The sequence below is a fragment of the Nicotiana tomentosiformis genome, chromosome 4, assembly GCF_000390325.3.
Source record: "Nicotiana tomentosiformis chromosome 4, ASM39032v3, whole genome shotgun sequence".
Classification (NCBI taxonomy): Eukaryota; Viridiplantae; Streptophyta; class Magnoliopsida; order Solanales; family Solanaceae; genus Nicotiana; species Nicotiana tomentosiformis.
Window position 1 is genome coordinate 86,494,874 of NC_090815.1, and position 23,781 is coordinate 86,518,654.

Below are 23,781 nucleotides of genomic sequence, written 5' to 3' on the forward strand. Positions count from 1 at the left end.
AATAGGTTTGAGGCATTGTGCTCGTTTGATGGCAGTTGCAATATTCCAATTTATTTTTTGTCAATTTGAATCGTGACATAGAGTAACAATTACAAGTTTTGAAAGAATAAAAAGGTAATATGTAATGAAGTCTTTTTTTCTTATTCCAAATTGGGATGATCAATTTTATGGATCATTAGAGATATTTCAATTAACAAGAAATCAGAAAAATATATCATAAAAAATCAGTAAACAAAACACATAAAATGTATACATCATGTTATTCTATTCAAGTGGTAACTAATAATAACTCAGGCCAAAATGAGAAATGTTGTCTCTTCTTATTCGGACACATGCCTCTCCTTGTTGTAAAAATTAAAAAAAAGTAGACTAACAACTCAACGCTGCATTGTAGAAAATGAGGTTTTGTCACTCATGGATAAGAGAACATCAAAAGAGTGCGTATGAGCTAATCCAACAGAAAAACTAAGAATGACATCCAGCAGTATCCATTTACTAAAACCCTCCTTCCCTCCTAAAACCCTACCCAGATTCTCTCCATCTGTATTCACTCCTTTCAATTTACAGCTCCGACCTCGCCGGAGATATTGCTTCTCTATTGGCTCAAAATCCCTCAATATCCAAGCCTGTAAGTCCGGCTTCACTTCTACTTCCAATTCCAACTCTGTTAATGACGAAACTGAGTCAGCTCAGCAGCTCTTTGAGGTAAATTTTATGATGAATGTGGTAAAAAGTTGTTAATTATGAATAGTTACTTCAGTAGTAAAATTGGTTTTTAATGCTATGTGATTTTGTTAAATGTGGATCAGAAACTGAAGGAGGCAGAGCGTGAACGGATAAATAAGTTAGAGGAATTTGAAAGAAAGGCAAATGTTCAATTAGAGAGGCAGCTTCTGCTGGCTTCAGAATGGAGTAGGAAATTGCTGGCTATGCAGGGAAAATTGAAGGGTACTGAGTGGGACCCCGAAAATTCTCATAAAATAGACTACAGTCAATTTCAGAACCTTCTCAATGCAAATAATGTGCAGTTTATGGAGTATTCCAACTATGGCCAGACCGTTTCAGGTTAATTATTATCTACGTGGTTACTTTTTTCATTTTGTTATGATAATGCTTTGCACATACACCTCGCTAAGCAATAGAAGGCCTTTTTTCGATCGAGCATCATAACAAATTAAAAGAATATGATTCAAGGTAGCAGGCACACACGTCAAGTTCCCCAGCTTAACTATTATGCGTGCGTTTGGGCAGCAGGTGCACAAATTGAAAGAATATAATTCTAGGTATTGAAGGTTCAGAGTCATTTTTAACTATTTTATTGTTGATTTCTGTCAATATCTAAATTTATAACTTAGTTATCAGTTATCAAGATGGTTTTCCACTTAGAATCATTTATGCAACATCTAATACTAGCTAATATCTTACAGCATTTCAGCTTTCTATTGGTTATATTTCAGATAAATGGGCAATGCATGAAATATGACTGGGGCAGTTAATCTTCACTATCCTTCCTGTCTAGATGTCTAAATTTTCTTTGTTTATTCCGTAGTTTGTTTTATTTGGTATTTCTGGTTTCTTTGTAGTGATTCTACCATATTACAAGGATGGAAAAACAAAAGGCTCAGGAGGGGAAAATAGAAAGGATATTGTTTTCAAGCGTCATGTTGTTGACCGGATGCCGATAGATTGCTGGAATGATGTTTGGAGGAAGTTGCATCAACAGCTTGTGAATGTAGATGTGTATAATGTGAATAACATCCCTGCTGAAGTCTACTCTACTGTTGCAACAGCAGTTGTGTGGTCTATGCGACTCGCCCTTTCAGTTGTCTTATACATTTGGATTGATAATAAGATGAGACCAATTTATTCAAAACTAATACCTTGCGATTTGGGAAGCGCCCCCAAAAAGATAAGCGAGCCACAAAAGCAGCGTGCCCTTGGTTCATTAGGAAAGAGCCGGTAATTGAAAACTTTAGCTGTTTGTTTATCTGTTTATTAGCTGTGAACTTCCTTTTCAGTTATATATGTTGTAGAGAAGTTGACTTTATATCTTAAAGCTCACTTTGTCAAAGTATTGCCTTTGTTTTGTAACCAGGCTTGAAATTGTATATGTTGTGAATTAGAATGATTTTACTGTGAGCTGTTGATAGGTAATAATTCTCCTTTAGGACCAATTTCCCTAAACTTTTGACTTGACTATGGAAGTGAAAAAGCCCAAAATGCGGCATAATTTCAAAGCTCACATGTATGCCTAGTGCCTGGAAATGTAGTCATTGGAGCAAAGCTCAAAGTCTTAGAACTCCAATAGGTCTTCACTTGGTTTGTGAATTGTGCTTTTCTGAATCACCGTTGAAAATATTAGTCTTGCGATTAAGCATCAAAATCTTTCCGACTTCTTTTTTTCCTTCCTTTTTGTGGATTTTATTCTAGAACCCTGTGGTCTAAATTCTTCTTGCTTTACTTGGAAAATAGCTGTCACAATGCATATGATTGCTTATTTCCTAAGAATTCCTTCTTATTTGTTGTTATTGTTGTTCTGTTCTTTTTGTTTCTTTTTACTATTTGCTTTTCAGTCAATAGAAGTGTTATACTGGTCATTTGCTTGCTGTATTTGTTATGTTTATGCACGCTTGTCAACTTGCATATACGTGAAGTGTGTAAGGGGTGAAGGGAATCAAAAAGATATGAACATTTTGGAGTTTCTTGAGTAACAATGATAAATGCTAATTACAAATTAAAAAAAAGTGATAAATGCAAATAAGGAAAAAAAAAAAAGAGGAGATGATTTAGTTTTGCATGCAAGAAGCTTGTTTCTGTATTTTTATCTTTTCTGCTACTGTTTTATGACTATTGGAAAATGGGGAAAGCAACCTCACTGCAGAATAACCTTTTCTGTTATTAACATATCTGTATTCTTAACTGGACTACAGTTTGACCCCTTAATGCAACATTAGATTGTAATTCTCTTTTTACCATCTGCCATCAGAGCAAAATTCATATCAGCAGAAGAAAAAACTGGTATAACTTTTGATGATTTCGCTGGGCAAGAATATATTAAGAGAGAGCTTCAAGAGATTGTCCGAATACTGAAGAATGAAGACGAGTTTCAAAACAAAGGGATTTATTGTCCAAAAGGTGTGCTTCTCCATGGTCCTCCTGGAACTGGTAAAACACTTCTGGCAAAAGCTATTGCTGGAGAAGCGGGATTACCTTTTTTTGCTGCTAATGGTACTGATTTTGTTGAGGTGAGAAGTACTCACGATTGCAACCTTCAGATACACTAAAATGGATGAGTAAATTCTGACAGTTGCAAGATTGTGAAAGTTTTGTTAATTGATTTGTGTTTTGGGTAACAACATGCACTTACAGGGTTAAACACGGCATCTATGACAATCAGCTATAATGGACTCAAAAATGAAAGCTGCATTCCAATTATATTGGCAAATCCATACTTTTAAGTTGCAAAATTATCGATGAACATATTCCTGGTTTTCCTGCCGTATTCCAACAATTGCATGTTAAAGATAACAAAGTTTTCATTAGCTTCTGTCTTCTGTTTCTTGAACCTGTTTTGTTTATTTCTGGTAAACACTTGCATGTTTGTTCATTTGTTTCTTTCTTTTTATTTTTTAACATATAAATCTTGTTTCTCTTTCCAATTTTGCTTTAGCTTATTTTCAGTTCTTTATATCTGAACAAAAACATTGTGGGATATCTTATTGGATGCTATAAATTAGCACGACTGAACTGAACGTCTTCGGTCATTCCTTCCTTCTAGTAAACCTTTTGTAATCACTTACCTGCTTTTTGTGGGATTTCACTGGGTTTTTTGTTGTTGTTGTTGTTACCTGCTTTTTGTGCTATATTCGCGATGCTACAAAGCTGGATCGTGGACCATCAACTGTCAGTCTTAGTTCCCCACAGTAGCAGGATAGACTTTAATTAGGATGCTGGTAAAGCTTATAGATGATTCTTTGATGGCCTGTCCTATGTTGTGGTCTCCACGGGCATGTTTCAATTGTTAATGTCCAGAAACTCCTCAGAAATTAATAGCCCGAAGTAATCATCCTGGGTATGATCGGTTAGCAAAAGCAAGATATCTCATGTTTGAGCACTATCTAACTTTCTACATCGGTCTGTAGGAAAATTTATCTAACAGCTGACTATGTTTGGTGCGAAAGAATTTGTGCCTCAACCCAAAACCTTAAGATAATGGGTGGAGTGACCCAGAGCATTATTGACTCTTTTGGAAAGCCTACACAACCAATAAGGAACAAGTGTATTCCCTAACTTCTTCCCGCACGTGTAACCCAGTTCTAGGGTTTACTCTAAAGAATTGTTTTTAGATACTATTATTTTTTGAAGAAAGAAGAGACTTGACAGGAGTGAGCATGGAGTAGAGGGGGACAAATTAGACTCAACAAGCTAATGAGTGGAGTTGGGCTATGTCACGAGCGCGATAGGATGAATTAGAGAGAGATATGTAGAAGCCCAGAGTAGCCAATGGGCTGAATTGAGAGAGAAGCCCAGAGCAATATGAAGAGAGAAAGCGGTTGGCTCGATGGGCTGAATTCAGAGATAGATAAAGAAGCCAAAAGTAGCTCCATGTGCCGAGTGTCGAGAGAGAAGCCCAAGCGGTAAAATAAGCTAGTTAGGTTGAGCTCTCCTATTCAAAGAATAAAAATAAAAATAATAAAAAGGGAGAAAGTACAAAATACAACAACATACCCAGTATAATCTCACAAGTGGGGTATGGGGAGGGTAGTGTGTATGCAGACCTTACTCCTACCTGGAGAGGTAGAGAGGTTGTTTCCGATATACCCTCTGCTTAAGATAAGGTGGAAAGGAAGAAAAGGGAAAAAGAAGAAGAAGAAGAAGAAGAAGAAGAAGAAGAAAGAAAGACGAGGGAGACAAAAGACGATAAGGAAAAAGAAGAGAAAAAGTAGCATCAGATAGTAACAATTAGGGAGCAACAATTTCCAGTAAAAGGGAGAAAGAGTTGCATCTAATAGTAACAATCAGGGAGCAACAATTTCCAGTAGCAATTTTCAAAAAAAAATGGACGAGGTTACTACGTACCAGATAAAATAACAAACTAAAAGGAAGTAACTTTCAACCAACAACAAGAATATACTAGTACTACTGGTAAACCTAGGAGAAACTTACAACTACCTGTCAACGCACCACCTTAATCTTCGACCTCCACACCTTCCTATCGCTAGGAGAAAGTACAAAATAAATATATAAAAATAAAAAGGGAACTCTATACACAACTTATAGTTAGGAACTTACCTTCTCAAAAAAAAAAATGGAAAAGGGAAAAGCCAATTATGACAAATTTATGAAAAAACCAATTATAGTAAATGTGTTGCCGAAACCCAAACATGATAAGAAAATGAGGGCAAACGACTAACAAATCTCCTCTTTGACCTGAATTTTCTGACAAAATAAATTTGCCCAGTCTTCTTCATATAATCTTCAACAAGTCGAATCTTACTTCACAATAACCGCAAAGTGTTGAACATCCAAATCACCCCCGGCAAGTCTCTGCCTTCGCCACAAATTTCTCTAAAAAAAACTTCATTATTGTTAAATTGGCTGCAATAGCTAGAATTAAACCCGCTTTGAACCTGTCTTAATCCTCGATCTGACACCGTGAATAAGACTTAAAAGTTAGAAAGTGATTTGGAGGAAAACAAATTCCTCTAAATTACTTTCTGAGTTCTTTTACAAATTTTAAGTCTTATTCATTTTCTTTTAATTACATAATATAAGTAGAATGCTTAAACGTGTGCTTATTCTAATAGTTTATGCTTTTAGATAAGATGATCATAGAATTCAATATGGTATCAGAGCTGGCAAGCCTGTTTAATGAAAAACTGGCTGGCTCTGACTACCTTGCGGAGCAAACAAAAGATCCCGGGTTCAAATCTCACTAAAAGGTTAGCCCAATGCACGAAGCATCCCGCGTTCATGCGTGTCTGGGAAAGAGCCGCACCCGAAGGGGTGTGATGTAGACAGCCTACCCTGATGCAAGCATCACTGCGACTCAAAAAAAAATAAAAAATCCAGTCGCACATGTAAGGAATTGTGCTGGCACGTAATATACTTAAGTATTTAAATGTGTGCTCTTGTGGGATAATACTGGGTATGTTGTTGTATTTAAATGTGTGCTCTCTCTGTAGCTTAAGTCTTAAGATGAGATGGTCTCACAATTCATTACTTCGTTGGGGTTTAAATAGTAAGGTTGGAGGAGTGGAAGTAAATGTGGAAGGGGAAGGATCATTTCACTTATTTGGTATAAAGAAGAGCAAAAGTAGTTAAAGTTGAGGGATTGAGTGCCCCTACAGTTGATCCATTCAAAAGTGGATGCATCATCTTCTATTTATGAAGAACTTATTTACTAGAATATTGTGTTACAAGTTCCTTTCTATCTCCAGGAGAGTGCTGCGTTCTATTTTGTAATGCACTTTGTCTCATTCATGCGGAAGTCGGGCTTTGATGTTACATTTTATGCCACTTCATCACCGTTTGGAAGAAGTACTTGCCGATCTGAGAAGTAAAAGCGCTCACTACTATAATGCCATCGTATCATGAAAAGTTATGGAAATAGACTGTTCAAATTTCTTTTTCGTCTGAAACCACAACCGCTAAATTTATTTCCTTAACTGATTCTGAAATCCCCGCATACAAAGTCAAATAGGAGATTCCAAACAAAAATGCTAATTATTGTAGGAACGGCTTTATCCCAGTCAAATTGAGTCCAAGGGAAAGGGTAAAATTATTTCAGAGCACTAAATTGCCTATTTCAAAGTGCATGTGGGTCAGAAAATGGTGATAAAATTTTCCACGTTCCTTTTATCCCTTGCCACTATGTATACCTTGTTGTTTCTCCTTCATGCTATGGAGTTTGGGTTAGCTCTATTAGTCAGCATTCCTTCTTTGTCTAGCTGTAATAGAGGGACAGCATGTCCTAAGAATATGTACCCATTATCCCAAAAAGCAGATATCTTTTTTCCTGCCTATCAAACGAGTTGGTGACTTCAGCAATATTCTTTAAACCTTCAGCAGAATGTAACCCAAGATAGGGAAAAATAAGTAGGAGGAAGTAGACAAAACCAGAAGCATGTGCCCTAAGGCCCTTAGCCTAGGCTTCTTTACTTCCATATGTGTGTACTATCTATACTAGCACTCCAATATTTGATTCAGGAATTTCTCCTTTTGTTTTGGCAGCATTTGTAGCGTCTAACCTTTCACATCTATGCAGATGTTTGCCGGTGTGGCTGCTTCACGTGTGAAGGACCTTTTTTCCAGTGCCAGATCATTTGCTCCTTCTATTATTTTCATTGATGAGATAGATGCAATTGGCAGCAAACGTGGTGGACCAGATATTGGTGGGGTATGATACAATATCTTTTTCTTTTTTTTCTTTGCATAATAAATAACTTATTCTCCCGTTAGTAATTTTTGGTTTTGAGATATCACTCTTCACTGGTAATTATGAAATGACGTTCAAGTTCATATGAAACTTGGATGCATGTCTTCTTAACCCATCTGCAGATATTTCCATATCCTTGTTCTCTAAGAGCTGTGCCTACACGCTATTGTGTCTGTCACTTCTAAACCTATACAACAAATGTACAAAAAAGCAAGAAAAAAGGTGCTTACTCAAAAAAAAAAAAAAAAGCAATAAAGGGTGGGTTTTCTTTTGGTTAGTGGGTTAAATAGAGGGACTTAGATTAACTTAAGCGCATCTAGTGGATAGTTTGTTTTCAGGTGCTCCTTTGTCAATTTGGTGGTCATCTTTACTTTGACTATTGCTTAGCCTTTTGGTATAATGGTATCCACAAGTGCAATATTGAATAATATATTGAAGACTTGTCACTACCAGAAAAACAATAACTGTGCCTCAATCCTGAACTAGTTGGGAATAGGAAATAGGTCAGCTCCAGTGGACCGTTTCCTTTCAATAATTTGTCTTTACAAATAAATTAGGAGTTCTCTAACACTAGAGGTTCTCTGCATTACCGACATACAATACTCTGAACAATCTAAAAAGACTCCTGGCGAACACCAAAGGTATGTAAGTGTATCAACATGACTAAGCCTTAATTCAAACTAGTTGGTGTTGCCTATAAGGATCTTTTGATTATAGTATGTTATGTTTTTCTAAGTTTTCACAGATATCGAGAGACTGTTGGCAAACAACTTCTTTTCACGTGATGTTAGTTCTGCCTCCTCTCGATCTTAACACTTTTGATTATCGTAGTGTCATAGTTATAGACCGGTGCAATTGGAAGTCCACAGAGAACATAGCCGAACCATCTGAGACTACTTTCTCTTGTTTTATCCTCTATATGTGCTACTTGCACCTTTTAGTGACTGTAATCATTTTATGATCATGTCAAATCTTGTATAATCGTATATCTATTCTAACATTTACATTTCTATGACACTCATCTTGTGAACATCTTAGGCCTTATAGGCTCAACAATCACCCCGTATAATAGTTTTGGTCTCACAATTCTCCTATAGAATTTGCCTTTCACGGGGGTAAATATCTTCCTACTGCAGAGCTGTCCTGCTGCACCCTTCTATTTAAGCTATTCTAGTTTATCTGTTATCTCTTGATCTGTCATACCATTCATCTAGAACACTGAGTTTAAATATCTGGATTGTCTACCCTAGGAACTGCAGTCCCGTCTAATATCACTTCAACTTCATTCTTGTTATGGGGAGCTAAATCTACAATACATATATTCTGTATTACTTCTAATACTAAACGTCTTGCTTCTCCATAGTACGTTCAGTTGGTTCGCTCACTAATTTCGTTAATTAACATACATCTGCACTGCGTTGAAATAATTTTATGTATTAAACGACATGTGTTTGCTTTCTTAGGGTGGTGCAGAGAGGGAACAGGGGCTTCTTCAGATATTGACGGAAATGGATGGATTTAAAGTGTCAACATCACAGGTACAGTATAGTTAAGATGATGGTTTCCCATAGAGAAGTAATAGGAGCTTCTAAGGTTTGCTGTTAAATGCTGATTTATCAGGTATTAGTTATTGGTGCAACCAATAGATTGGACATTCTTGATCCTGCGCTGTTAAGAAAGGGTCGTTTTGACAAGATTATTAGGGTCGGTTTGCCCTCAAAAGACGGTAGATTGGCCATATTGATGGTATGTCGCTGCTTGCTCACTAATGATTGACATCTATTAATCTTTAGAAGATTGTCTGGATTTCTTGTGTCAGTATGTTTGATCCTCATTTCAAATATCTCAGGTACATGCTCGAAATAAATTTTTCCGGTCAGAAGAGGAAAAGGACACTTTGTTACAGGAAATTGCAGAGCTCACAGAAGATTTTACTGGAGCTGAACTTCAAAATATATTGTACATAATCCTCAACTGTAATTCCTTTTAATTCAGCATTTGGAGGGACTAGCTCACACCTTCTTCTGGGCAGGAATGAAGCTGGAATATTGACTGCGAGGAAAGACTTAGATTATATTGGACGAGATGAACTTCTTGAGGCCTTGAAGAGGGTAGGTGCTAAAAATTGAGATGTGCAGCATCTTTTATATGTTTGAATCAGGTCATTATGTTCATGTTATATCATATAATATTACAGCAAAAGGGCACATTTGAAACGGGTCAAGAAGATAGCACTGAGGTCCCTGAGGAGCTAACACTGAGACTAGCTTACAGAGAAGCTGCTGTTGCAGTTCTTGCATGTTACCTTCCAGATCCCTACCGACCATTCACTGAGGTTTAACTCATACAGATATCATGTTACTCATTCTTAGTATTTCTTAAATTTGCAATGTGCTCATATTCCTGTATATTTGGTCTTTGGTATAATGACAGACGGATATCAAATCCATCCGTAGTCAGCCCAATATGCAATTCATGGAAATTGGAGGCAGAGTGTTTAAAAGGAAAGCAGATTATGTGAACTCAATAGTCCGTGCATGTGCTCGTAAGTTGGAAAATGAAATAATATTTCTGTGTTCAATATTGTCGTTCTATAAACACTTGTGTGAATCTTCTTTATGGATCTTTTGTTTGAAATCGGTTTCTCACTGTTCCCATCTCCAACAATGGTATTGTACTATAACACGTTATGTGACTTTCTTAGGTTCTCTGCAGCTTCCTGCTACTTTATTATTTAGATAAGGAGAATATTAACTGAGGAATTTGCTAAGCAAGTCCTTGAGAATGGGAAAGTTCGTTAAGGTAAAACAATGCTGGATCAATATATTGAGGATGGGAGATACTGTAGTAGCTTAAGTAAACTTAGGGGAAAATATTAGAGTTTTTGTTGGAAGTAAACTTGATGTGAAGGTACCTTTCTACCTTGCCCAAAAAAAAGAAGAGGTTCAGGAACCTTTCTGTATATCTCTACTTGGGTGATGTTTTCCTGAATCTATGTTTCAACTCCTGTTCATTTTACAGCGTAAGAATGTCTATCCCTGATAAACCCTCCAAATGGTGATCTCTACCCACCAGTGAGTCTTCAAGCATATCAGCTGTGAGGTTGTCGAGAGTTAAGTTGCGGAACAAGCTACCCATCAGAGCCAAGGAGTATGCTAGATAGGAGTACAATGACCTTAACCTTCTATGTTGACTCCAGGAGCTCAGTTACTGAAATATTTGACTGTAATTTCGTATGGAAAGTTTTAAAATTGGAAGCTTTGACATTCATAACTTCTTGGTTATGTCACTGCTGCTGTAAGAATTCAAATAAAACCTTACTATCAATTATCAAAAAAGGAAAAAGGAATTCAAATTAAACCAAAAATGAGATAATTCCAGATATATTAAAAGTGGTTACAATCATTAGGTAGAAATATTGGGAATTTAAGCCTATACTTACTCATATTAATCAATCAATCAATATTCTGAGCTTCTATTTCCGACTAGTTAGGGTCGGATATATGAATTCTCTATGAGCGTTTCGCTTAACTAGAGCGTAAATCACTTTAATACAGGTTATTAATTTGTTTAAGTCAAATTAAAGCATTTTGGACTAAGGGTCCTCTAAAATTCAACATTACTTCCTGCATTGACATACAAGTGTCTGACCAAGCTAAAAAAGACCAAAAAGGGGTTCATGGCAAACACCAGCTTAATATATGTGCGACCACAATAATAAAGCCTTAATCCCAGCTAATTGTTATTGTCTATGTGGATATTTTGCTACTAGAACCGTAGAACATGATCATTTTGAATGTATGTAACATTATATGACTGCACATCTGGGTTTCAACGGTACTCATCTAATACCCAACATTCTTTCTTCAACGATTTCGGTCTTCCTGTCGCATAGTGCTCCCTTATCTAAGGCCCTTCATTCTCACGACCATTTTGATAAAGCTTCCTTTCCATTTTGTTGGTTAGATTCCTGTCCCATAGCACTCTCAACAATCCAATTTTTTGTTCTGTGTGTTACATCATCATCACCATCATCATCATCATAATCTATCACGCATGTACTCTGTCTTAATTTTAGTTACCCTAAAAGAATGCTCTATAGTGCTTTCATAGTTCGAGCTTTTGGTTAATTTCGTTGCTTAGTTTCGTCGATTAACATAATATCATCTAAAAATGACATGCACCATGGAACTTTATTCTAAATACTATTGGTTAGGTTATCCATAACAGGGGCAAACAAGGACTCAAGGCAAATCCTTGGTATAAACTCACGATTATGGGATACTTCTGCATATCTTCTTCCGCTATTTTTCATACTTGTGACTGTCATCTATATATCTTTTATAGCGTTATATACTTGATATAAATTCCTTTTGTCTCAGCACTTCTTTTACACTCTGCTTTTTCTAGGTCAATGAATGTCATTTGCAAAATTCTCTTCCTCTTTTATAAATTTCCATCAATATTCTTAACAAAAGTATAGCCATTATCGTAGTCTCGTAGATTTATCATAATTCAAACTGGTAATCTGTTCGTCTTGTAATGTCTCTAAGTTTGTGCTTTATTACATCTTTTTCAAAGTTTCAAAGTTTGCAAGGCATTGGTTTGAGAGGTTGCACAATTTAGAACATGATAGATTCAATACATCTGTATGAACACAATAACATGGAAAACCCATGGAAATACCCCTAATATCAAAGATAAATAGACATCACGTGTTACAATATGAACCCTGCTTAAAAGGCCTTTTTTTTGTTTCTTTGTTATTTTCCTTTTGCTTGGTTTGATTCTTTCATGTGGACCACTGATAGATCGACTCTGTAGCCAGAGTAATTGAGGAAAAAATGTTTGGAGTTGACAATCTATGTTGGATCTCTGCAAAAGCAACTTTAGAAGCTTCCAGGCTTGCAGAATTTTTGATACTTCAGACAGGGTTGACTGCCTTGGGAAAAGCTTATTACAGATACCAGAGAGATCTCGTACCAAACGTGAGTATATACTGGATTTTATATAAGCTATAAGTTTATTAGATGTCTAATTTGCATTCTTGTTATTGTGTTTTGCAGCTCCCTTCTAAAATTGAAGCACTTAGAGATGAGTACATGAGATATGCCGTGGAGAAATGTTTGTCTATTCTAAAGGAGAACCATGCCGCTGTAGAGACAATTACAGGTAAAGTTATTTAATCTTGATTATCTAGCCACTTTAAGGATTGTCTCCAAGATTTGTAAAATTGTGCAACTGGCTTTGGATACTTACTGTTGATTGGCTCATGCTTGTGTGTTGACTATTGATCAGATGTGTTGCTTGAGGAAGGAGAGATCAAAGCTGATGAAATTTGGAGCATATACAAAAGCTCGCCTAAAAGTCCTCAGGTGATTTGTTACTTCTCTTGCCAGCGGTTTTACTGATTTGATTGAGGAAGAGTTATGCAATTTTCTTCTTTTCTATTCCTTTTCTTTCCTCCCCAAAAAAGAAAAAGAAATAAAAACAACTAAGAATACGTCATTGATAAAACATTTTCGAGGAGGTTGTACTGGTTCGGTGTTCTTTGGAGTAGATTTGGCATACAGGCAAACTGGGCTTGTGTCCAAGCTCTTGGGTTACATGTTGCATAATTTAGAGATCGACAACACCTATTCACTCGGAAAATGCCATTGTGCTTACTGTCGGTGGCATACGAGCAACTGCCTCTTGCTTTTTTTCCCCTCTCGTGCTTGGCCACTCTGCTTGCTTAATATTACTCTTCTACTTGAATGTTGCTGCAAAATAGCATTTGTAGTTTTAAAGTTTCTTTCATTTTTCAGCCTACTGTGTGTCCTGTTGATGAATATGGAGCCCTTATATATGCTGGAAGGTGGGGAGTCCATGGGGTTTCACTTCCAGGGAGGGTGACGTTTGCACCTGGAAATGTTGGATTTTCAACTTTTGGTGCACCACGACCTATGGAGGTAAGCACAATGGATGCTGTATTTAGTGATCTTTATGATGAATACTCTATGTATTGATGGCATTTCTTTTTTTACGCAGACCCAGATAATTAGTGATGAAACGTGGAAGCTAATAGATGGTATATGGGATAAAAGGGTCGAGGAAATAAAAGCTGCAGCATCAGTTGAAATTGAAGAAGACAAGGAGAAACCACAGCTTCTGATGCCCAGTCATTTCCTATAGCATCCAAATAACAAATACAGGTTTTGACACTAGTTCTGGGTGGCATATGTTGTGCAGCTATGACTTTATTTTGTTTGTTTTAATTCCATGAGAATGTGACGTCATTTCCTGATTGCCTGAGTTGCATTATTGCTTGGCCCATATTATTTTCTAAAAATTAAATGCATATTATTGGACCAGGAAAGGTTTTTTTTTGGGGGTGGGGTTGGGGGGTTTGTTAGTGTAGATCCTGACCTGTTCACTAAAAGCAAAGTTGAGTTTGTAACCCAGTGATCTTAGTAATCAGCATAAAGCTTGTGAACTTTTGCTAAACTGAGTTGAAGCATATGACTACTCAACCTTCACTTTAAGCAGGAGTAACTTGCCATTAATGGCTTAGTGCCTGGAGATGCAAGCCAGAAACATATTCGTCATTATTATAGCACAAACAAATTAGTTTGGGAAATTTTTTACCTGCCTCTGTCCAGAAATGCTCATACTACGTTCCTTTTTGAGTTGTCCCACAATGTTGTTCCCTTTCCTTAAGTAGAAATTTTAGTACATCTTAAAATACTGCAAAATGTTTTGTGGGTCCTACTTTTATTGTTGTCAATACAAATTTATCCTTATTATATCATTCTGCAATACAGAAAGTCAAAAAATGATACATGTCTCTCAACAGATAACTAAACATTTTCAGCTTCTCTTAATTATTATGCAACGTCAAAGTGCAGCAAGCAAATTGGACCCGGGGGGGGGGGGGGGGTATTAATCAATGTTCCTCCTGATTTGCGTAATTGGTTGCAGGCAGGCTGCTGTACTCTTCATTTGTTGTTTGTTTTAGATATAAGGAGCCAGCCACTCGCATTGCTCGAAGAAGTGTCTTGACATCTGTAGCATATTCATGTTTTTTGAGATTAGATCTAGTCCGCGGCTATGCTATGCATATCTTCATGTGAGATAATAAAATATTCCGACGAGGCCAGCTTAAAAGCTAGCCGCTTGTGGAGTGTTTTGGAGGAATGCCAAGCTGAAAAATTAGCAGCACAAGGAAAAGAAACTCAAGAGGGGCGAAGAAACTTATTCTAGATGATGGGATACAAGGTGGCCCTTTTAGTCCAATCAGTCAATCAACTCAGCTGGGTTCCCCACTGGTCGGGAAAGTGCCTTTTAGTTAAATTTTGTAATTATTCCTACACCAACTCCAACCCCCTTCCCTGTCCCTTAAAAGTCCCATCGAAAATTTTGTAATAACTGGAGATTCAAATTCCTCTGCTTCAAAATAGGTTATAGTGGTGATACCATTGTCATAATTACTTTTAGATCAGTTAGTGCAGTGTTAGTTTTGCTGTATTCTGAACTCAAATTCATTGCTTTCCCTCATCAGCTAGCGTGATTAAATTCTTGAGCTTTTTTCTCTGAGGTTGGCCTCTTTTTATGATCATGCTAAGCCAATACCATTTTAGAACAGATTCCTAGACATACTCAGTATTGTGTTATCTGTCACGCCGCTTGAGAAGCGGAAAACCAAAAAAAGAAAAGTTAAATAATGCCAGCTTAACTGCAGTAGTCTCACTACCTCTCTTCGCCCCGCCTTCTCTGGCTAGTGGGTAAGGGTGGCAAGTGGGCTGGTCCAGGCTCGGGACCGCGGGCCAAATGGGTCAGGATCGTTTGGTCCGGTTTTAGTGGGCCTGGGCCGGTCTTGCGGGCCGGTCCTATGATTTGGGCCCGCCAGGCCCGAGACCATTTAACCCGTCAGGGACCGATTCTTTAGCGGGCCAAACGGTCCCAAAATAGCCGTTGGCTATTTATAAAAAAGTCATCTAACCCCCCAATTTTGTTTTAATCCCAAACTTTTTATAATTACACTTTTTCTCTATTTTCAACTATAAATACCCCATCATTCTTTCATTTTTTCTTACAAAATCATCAATTTATCACATTCTCTCTCTAATTTTCTTCTATAATTGCTACTATTGCTTACTTTGTTGTTACAATTTGTAAAATAATTGTGAAGTTGGTGAATTGAAGTCTTCAACGATAATTAATTTTCAACAAGTTGTTCGTCAATTCGGTAAACTCGTTCCAACTCTTAAGCTTTAATATTATAATTTTGTTTGTTTTATTTATTTCTATTACTTTATTAATTAAGATGACTTCCTTAAAAAAAAATTTGGTAAAAATAAGGGAAAATCCAAGAGTGACGAATCTAGTGCTCAATTTGTTCCTCTTCCACTGCCCCGGGTTCCCCGAACCAAACTCTATATACGTCCTACACCTGCTATTCTTGATAGCGATAATAGTTTATTACAATTTACTGAAAGTCAATTTTGCCATAATATTAGAGCTGGTGAACAATTAGACCATGAATTAATGAATGCTCTTTATTCTAATCCAACTATTGATGAAAATAATGACGAGGAAATAGATTTTGATGAAACTCAACCGGATGATGATACACCAACTAGTTCTGCTCCTGATGTTAACCCAACTAGTGATAACCATGCTAATCCAAATGATGCCCAATTTGATACTCCTGTTACTACCCTACTTTTTCTAGACAACCTAGCAAACGGACGGAAACATTTCCCGTTTGGCCATTTTTACTCAACTAATTCCAGAAAATAAGGCTAAATATAAAACTTGTGGCACAGAGTTAGTTTTTAAATATTTTGGATCGCGGGAAGGGGGGAGGGGGGGGGGAGGGCAGGAACTTTGGCTAGACGCATAATGAAACACCTTCAAGATAGAGTGAGATATCTTGGTCTGAAAGCTTTGGCCGAGAGGAAAAGTCTACCTACTCCTAGTCAGGTTGACCCTAGTACCGGTTCAAATCAATTTCAACCGGGAATTAACACTGTTACCGGTGGTATTTTATATTATGATTCAAAAAAAGATCGGGAAGAATTGGCAAAAATGGTAACTGTTATGTGTTTACCCTATAGTTTTCCTTCTGACCCTAACTTTGTGCATTATATTAGAAACATTTTTAATCCTACTTATAAAGGTTTTCCTCGCACAACTGTAAAGAGCGATATTTATAAATATAAACATGAATATGAACAATATTTGCGCTATTTATTTACTCATATAAATTGTCGTGCTGCTATTATAACTGATATTGGTAGAAGTGGTAACGACTGTGATTACCTTACTGTTACTAGTCATTCGATTGATGAGGATTGGATAATGCAAAAGCGCATTATTTCTTATAGAATAATTAATTCACGTCACACATGGCAGTTTATTGCTAGCACAGTTACAGATATTTGTAGATATTTTTGCATTAGTGATAAAATAATGTCAATTTCAATGGATAATGCTACTAGTAACACAAATGCTATAGCCTTGCTTACCACTACGCTAAATCCTACATTTAGTGATATTTTTCATGTTAGATGTATTTGTCATATTTACCATTTAATTGTGGGTGATGGTATGAGAATTTTAAATATTGAAATTGAAACGGTTAAAATGGCTCTTAACTGGATTTTTTATTCAAACCGTAGAAGTAGACTTAGAGAATATTTTAAAAGATGCGATGAATTTGGCCTAAGAGAAAGAAAGGTTCCTAAACCTTGTACAACTAGATGGAATTATATGTATGAAAGTTTGGTTGCTGCATATGAATATAGAAACCTCATACACTCAACATTTAATGCACATGTAAGTGATGATGATGAGCACCTTACAAATGGGGATTGAGCTAATGTTAAAATACTTGTAGATTTTTTAGAAAAATTTTATATTGCTACAAATGATTTTTCTTGGCAATATTATCCTACTATTTCTAACTGTTTAGTTTATATTGAAAAACTTGCAAATTTGTTTGCTCATTTTTCAGAGGGTGGGAAAATTTATAAACTTACTATTGATCTATGCGAAAAAAGTTTAAAAAATATTTTTTCCTTATTCCCCCTATTTATGGTGTTTCTGCTTTGTTAAATCCTTGTATGAAATTAGGAGGTCCTCATTTTTGGTATGAAACTGTTTATAATGGTTTAGCACTTAAAGATGAGGAATTGTCTCAACTTCCGAAAACAATAGCCTCAATTAGAATAAATGCTCAAACTATTTTTAATATTTATCAAGTTGCATTAAATCATGTTATACCAAATGTTCCAACTCATTCTTCTTCTGATTCTCAATCATCTAAAAGAACTGCGGGAGTAAGAGCACTTAGTGCTTGGGCGGGGTTTAGGGGTTCTCAAGGTTCTAGTAGTAGTGATTTTTCACAACTAAATGAGCTTGAAGTTTATTTGTTGCAGGGAATTGAGGAAGTGAATCCCGACGGTTCCTTTAATTTTTTGGAATGGTGGAAGGACAAAGAAAAATACTTTCCGGTTCTTTCAAGGATGGCCCGAGATATTTTAACTATTCAAGCTTCAACAGTGGCATCAAAGAGCGCTTTCAGTCAAGCAAGACTTCAAATCGGTGATTATAGAGAGTCTATGAGGGAGAGTTTGAAAAAATCAGTACTTTTCAGAGATTGGATTCGGTCGGAAAGAATTTTTGGACTTGCTGAATCACAACCAGATGAAGACGAAACTTACGAAGAAATGCTAGCTGAACTTGCGGAGGATGTTGCTTCGCTCGGAAGTGGCGATGATCAAGCTACTTTTCCGCCACCACCAACGGAAATTCCTCCAGACCTTGATAGATTTATGAAGTTTGTAAGAGATACCATATAACTTGTATGAACAAAAATTAGTATGTATTATGTAACTTATATTTTGGCACATCTTGATTAGTTTCTTTTTCTTCTCAATGGTGGTATTAGCACCTTGTTGTGCTCATTCCATTAGGGGGATGAAGACTAAGAAATATATTGCCATATTTTTTAATGCTATAATAAAATTACAAGGCATATCTCTTTACAATATTTTTGTCTTTAGACTTAGATATTATATATATATATATATTTTTGTCTTTAATATATATACTATACTATATATACATCTTATATATAGTATATAAGATGTATATATAACTTATCGAATATGCTTATATATATATATATATAGCTTATCGAATATAACTTTTATATATATATATACACTATATATACATCTTATATCGATATACTATATATACATCTTATATACTATATATATTCGATATTTAATATTGAATACTAAAATTTAGGTCACAATTCTATAATAAAATTTACAAAGCATTGTCTTAGATATTCTTTTTTAACATCCTTTTGTCTCTAATATCTATTTAATTTTTTTAATTTTAAAAACAAATATGTTGGGCCCACTTAGCACGGGACCAAACGGTTCCTGTCCCGATCCCGGGCCGGTCCCTACAAAAAGCCCGTTTAGGTCTGGGCCTGTTTGGCCCGTTTAATTTGGGACCGACCCGGGCCCGAACCCGTTTGAACCGGTCCACTTGGCCCGTTTAGATTCGGGACCGGCCCATTTGCCAGCTCTACTAGTGGGACTTAGTATTTCATCACTAACATAGTCTGAAAACTCAGAACAAAAACTACCTTGAACATAGTTAATATATCTCAATATTAGACCTTGGGAGAAGCTGCATAATTTCATCAGTCTTTGTTGTATGCTTCCCATATGCGTTTTCTTAAACCCAATTGTTTAATTGGGTATCTTGATGCTTATTGTTGACGGTATAGGATGATTACTAAGGTGTCGTTTGGTTTGAATATAGCTTATGTTGTGATTATTTTTTATCCACTGTTTGGTATGTTGTATTAAAAATGACATTTGCATAATTTCTAAGAAGAAGGTTTACGTTATCCCGGCACTAATTACCCCACCCCCTACAAGGTATAAGTTATCTCGGTATTAATTTTAATTCCGGGATAACTTATCCCAGATTTGCTAACCAAACAAAGTATTAAAGTGATATTAAATTTTTATCCCAACACTATTTGTACTTATACCTCTTACCAAACGACCCCTAATGGTAGAGCATTTGACTGCAGATCAAAATGTCATATTAAGAAGCAATATTATTACAATATTTTCAAGCGTTGATATAATCGACTTCAACTTATTTGAAATTTTGGGAGTGAGTCAAAAATTGTTGTATATATATTTTTCAGGCATGGGGCGTGTATCGACTAATAACTTTTCCAAACGTTGGCCCGATTATCCATCTTTAGTGAAAATAGATACTTTTAGGAAAAACGGGTAAAATTTTATCATTATCATGTTCTAGCACAACGGTTGTATTTTCGGGATATTTAGAAAAATAAGACAAACTCAGCAATAAGATCAGAAAATTATAATTCCTGAAGACGATCTTTCAAGGACATAACTTTTTCTTATCACGTTATCTTATGCTGCATACCGAATTAGTTTTTTCAACTTCTCATTTGCAACTAAGGAAAAAACTCGTATTTCTTTCCCATGGTGTCGCACGAATTTCTTGTTTCTCGAGTTAGAGTCAGTGCCGGAGCTAACATGTTCGCCCAAATCTAGTCACCTTGGTCCGACCTATGTATCTATCTTAAAAAATTCATTTAATATATTAACTTAAAAGTTTGTACACCTTTTAATACATTTTGCCAACCGACAAAAAATAATTACATCTGCTAGCCAAATATATATTATTTATGTATAAACTTTATACATTATATTATAAATTAATATACAAAAGACATACATTTACCGGCTATTGTTTTGATGTACAAACGTAGATTTCATTTCCCTATTTATACATATATACCTCGTCAACGGTTTCATCCCAATTAAAGACGAAGATGATGACAGATCAGACTTCTGAAAATCTAAAACAGTCCCATGTATCTTCGTCGAACAACAGATCATTATCCAGAATTGAGCTAATATATATATTGGTAATTAATAATTACAAGCAGATAGATGTGCCAATTCGTTATAAAACACTATGACACTATAGGTTCTCATCAAAATAAGCAAGAGACCAGATTCATTCCTACATGCGCAACTGAATACCCCATGAAACAAGAAATACAATTAGTCAATTACAATAAGATTTAACAACCTAAGAAATATAATCAAATAATACACATGATCAAAGAAATTAATATTTCCTACCTGAAAAAAGAGTTTGGAGACGGTGTACTGGTAAAATCAGGGATAAAATTACCCCCGATTTCCCGATGAAGAAACGAGGGACTGCGTGATTCGACGCTGACTCAGGTAAAACCGAGGATGCCCACAGATCGGAGCCCGAGGAGACAAATGATACGTCGGGAATCGGGCATGGCCAAACATGGGAAGAATCAAGCTCAAGCAAAACAAAGAATCGATGTTAAAAGGAAGACGGTTAAAGAGGACGAACGAGAAGCCAAAATATCTGTCATCAACCGAATATTACTGCGTGGATTACGTCCGGTATTAAATGCGGATCGTGTTTTACCGGAAGATAAGGAAGAAAAAGATTTTTACCTTATTTAGACTTGTACTAGGATTGAAACTCCCCTACTATATAAAGGGGAGAACCTTTTTATTTTTTGGGTCACTGTGGCACGCATATTAAAGCAATAAAATTTAATTTTGTCTTTAGCAATTGTTCAAGTATTCTTCGGCGATTATCTCATTCAACTGGTACCGAGCTCCATTCCGAGGGCTCATTTGGAACTAGTCTTTAGTGTTCAAGTCTAATGGCAGGCTCAATTATTTCGTAGTGCTTGGTTTGATTGTTTTGCTTTCCTTTAATTCAATTACTTGTTGTTCTTTGATTATTCGAGTTAAATTAAACCACGTATTCTTTAAACCGCATACAAATTTAATTGTTACTCATTTTAAGGGTAAACAGTTTGGCGCCCACCGTGAGGCTAAGGATAATAATGATAATTTAATACGGATCTCTATAACACCCTATTTTATAGCTCTTTGAAGTTTGATTTTGGGATTATTCAAAATGTCAAATTCTCGATATGCTCACTTGAATGTTGACCTGAATCAGGCCACCACGGTGTAAATAATAACGTGGTACCAAGCAACGACATGCCCCCTGTCGACCCTAATGGCGCTCCAATCGCTGATCCAGTCGACGCTAGTTCACAAGTTGCTATCAACATCAACATACCGACTAATCTCAAAAATAACATTCACAGGGCACCCCGGCCATCGGCTCGCGAAGCACCCGAAGGGGAAGGTGATGGAGCTAGCTTACGTTTGATTTTTGAAATGTTACAAGCTCAGTAAGTTGCAATAACACAACTGCAGAGTCAAAATCACGCACACAACGTGGCCGAACCCGAACGTGTTGGAGAATATACTCGGAGAGAAGAACGGATTGTCACAGAACCAGACGGGTTCGGACTTGGAGAAACTTCCGAGGTGATGAAAATACTCGAAGCACTGACAAAACGGGTGGATTCCGGCAAAAAGAAGATATAGGCAAATGACAAGAATGTAGAGACTTATAATTCGAGGGTCGATCAGATCCCGCGCCTCCGATATTGAAGAGATCGGATTCCAAAAAGTTCATTCAGAAACCTTTCCCCCCCGAGTGTGGCACCAAAGCCAAATCTGAAAAGGTCCTGAATGCCCGATATTTCCAAATACAATGGAACCATAAAACCAAATGAGCATGTGACCTCCTACACCTGTGCAATAAAAGGCAATGACCTCGAAGATGACGAGATCGGGTCGGTGTTGCTGAAAAAATTTGAGAAAACCTTGTCCAAGGGAACAATGATATGGTACCATAACTTACCTCCAAATTCTATTGATTTGTTTGCTATGCTTGCAGATGCCTTCGTTAAAGCCCACGCTGGCGCTATCAAAGTCGAAATGAGGAAATCAGACATGTTTAAAGTCAAGCAAAGGGACAACGAGATGCTTAGGGAGTTCGTGTCGAGGTTCCAGATGGGACGGGTGGACCTGCCCCCGGTTGCAGACGATTGGGCCGTTCAGGCGTTTACTCAAGGACTTAACCCCCAAAGTTCGGTTGCATCTCAATAGTTGAAGCAAAACTTGGTAGAGTACCCTGCGGTTACCTGGACGACGCCCACAACAGATACCAGTCAAAGATCAGAGTCAAGGACGACTAGCTAGGAGCTCCCTCGGGGTCTGTTTATCCCAAAAGAGCGAACGACATGTCTAAAAGAATTGTGGATCAGGAGTCGAGGCCACCCCGAGATCGATACCAGCCATACAGCTTGGATATAAGGGGAAACAGACCCAATTGCCACCCGACCAGAAATGATAGGAGAATCGATTAAGGTCCAAGCAACCGAGGTTTGATGAATAGAAACGGTTTTGACAGATCACTCGGGATAGAGATGCCCCGAGACTATTAGAATATAACTTCAACGTGGATGCAGTGAGTATAGTGTCAGCCATTAGTCGCATCAGGGAAACCAAATGGCCAAGGTCACTCCAGTCCGGTCCCGCATCAAAGTCGCATATTCAATTAGTAAAAATTTATTTGAAGTTTCTTTTTCTATCTTTTTGAGATGTAAAATTATTATTAATTTATTTATAATCGATTTCTTGACAAGGATTATATATATTTCTACTTTCTAGGATTATTATTCAATTCTTTTAGAATTTCATGATTTTCTAAAAGATCTATGTTAGATTCTCACCAACTTCTTCTCCTTGGATTCCATTATCGTTTAGCTCAATTAAATTAGTGATTTGTTCATCTACCATAAATTCTTCCGTATTTTTCTTATATTTTTTATTGTTCGCTAAAAATTTATTAGTGCTCCTTTTTGGGATTGTATTAAAGTTTCATCTCTTCTTTCTTTTTGGCATTTTTAATACACAGATTCATATTTTCTTGTTGACATATTAAAATTCTAATAAATAAATAAAAATATAATACATATACTTACAAACAAAAGATATTAAAAAAAATAAATTTTAGTTGCAAAGTAATAAGAAAAGTACATAACAATTGAACCTGGTTTTAACAAATAGTCATAGATAACTTGATATTATTTTTGTTGCGTCAATATTTTTGGTACAATGTCGGGAAAGCTTGACAAAAAAAGAGTTCGCATTTACTTTCTGCTATCTTATTTGACACAATATTATATGAGATAATGGACTTGTAAATCTGGAGAGGCCAAAAGGAATATAAAAGATTAAGTAAAAAACAGTTTAAAGAGAAAGTAATAATGTCATAAAAGTAATGTAGCCCCTCTGATAATGATGATAGTCTATGAAGGAGGGAAGAAATATGTTCACGCGTAATGTTTAGGGGTGAATCCCAAAAGTAAC

The 23,781-nt window shown here is 36.4% G+C and overlaps 1 protein-coding gene across 1 annotated transcript; it reads left to right on the plus strand.

Annotated features, from left to right (window-relative positions):
- The first annotated feature begins 352 nt into the window (after positions 1 to 352).
- Positions 353 to 15,013, plus strand: LOC104092525 (probable inactive ATP-dependent zinc metalloprotease FTSHI 4, chloroplastic). Its single transcript, XM_009598136.4, has 17 exons — positions 353 to 705; positions 810 to 1,065; positions 1,584 to 1,959; positions 2,987 to 3,245; positions 7,268 to 7,399; positions 8,902 to 8,976; positions 9,059 to 9,184; positions 9,288 to 9,397; positions 9,471 to 9,549; positions 9,636 to 9,773; positions 9,872 to 9,983; positions 12,263 to 12,426; positions 12,505 to 12,610; positions 12,737 to 12,813; positions 13,246 to 13,389; positions 13,469 to 13,632; positions 14,399 to 15,013. The coding sequence occupies exons 1-16, from the start codon at positions 472 to 474 to the stop codon at positions 13,610 to 13,612; spliced, it is 2,532 nt and encodes an 843-aa protein (XP_009596431.1). The 5' UTR covers positions 353 to 471; the 3' UTR covers positions 13,613 to 13,632; positions 14,399 to 15,013.
- The last annotated feature ends 8,768 nt before the right edge of the window (positions 15,014 to 23,781 follow it).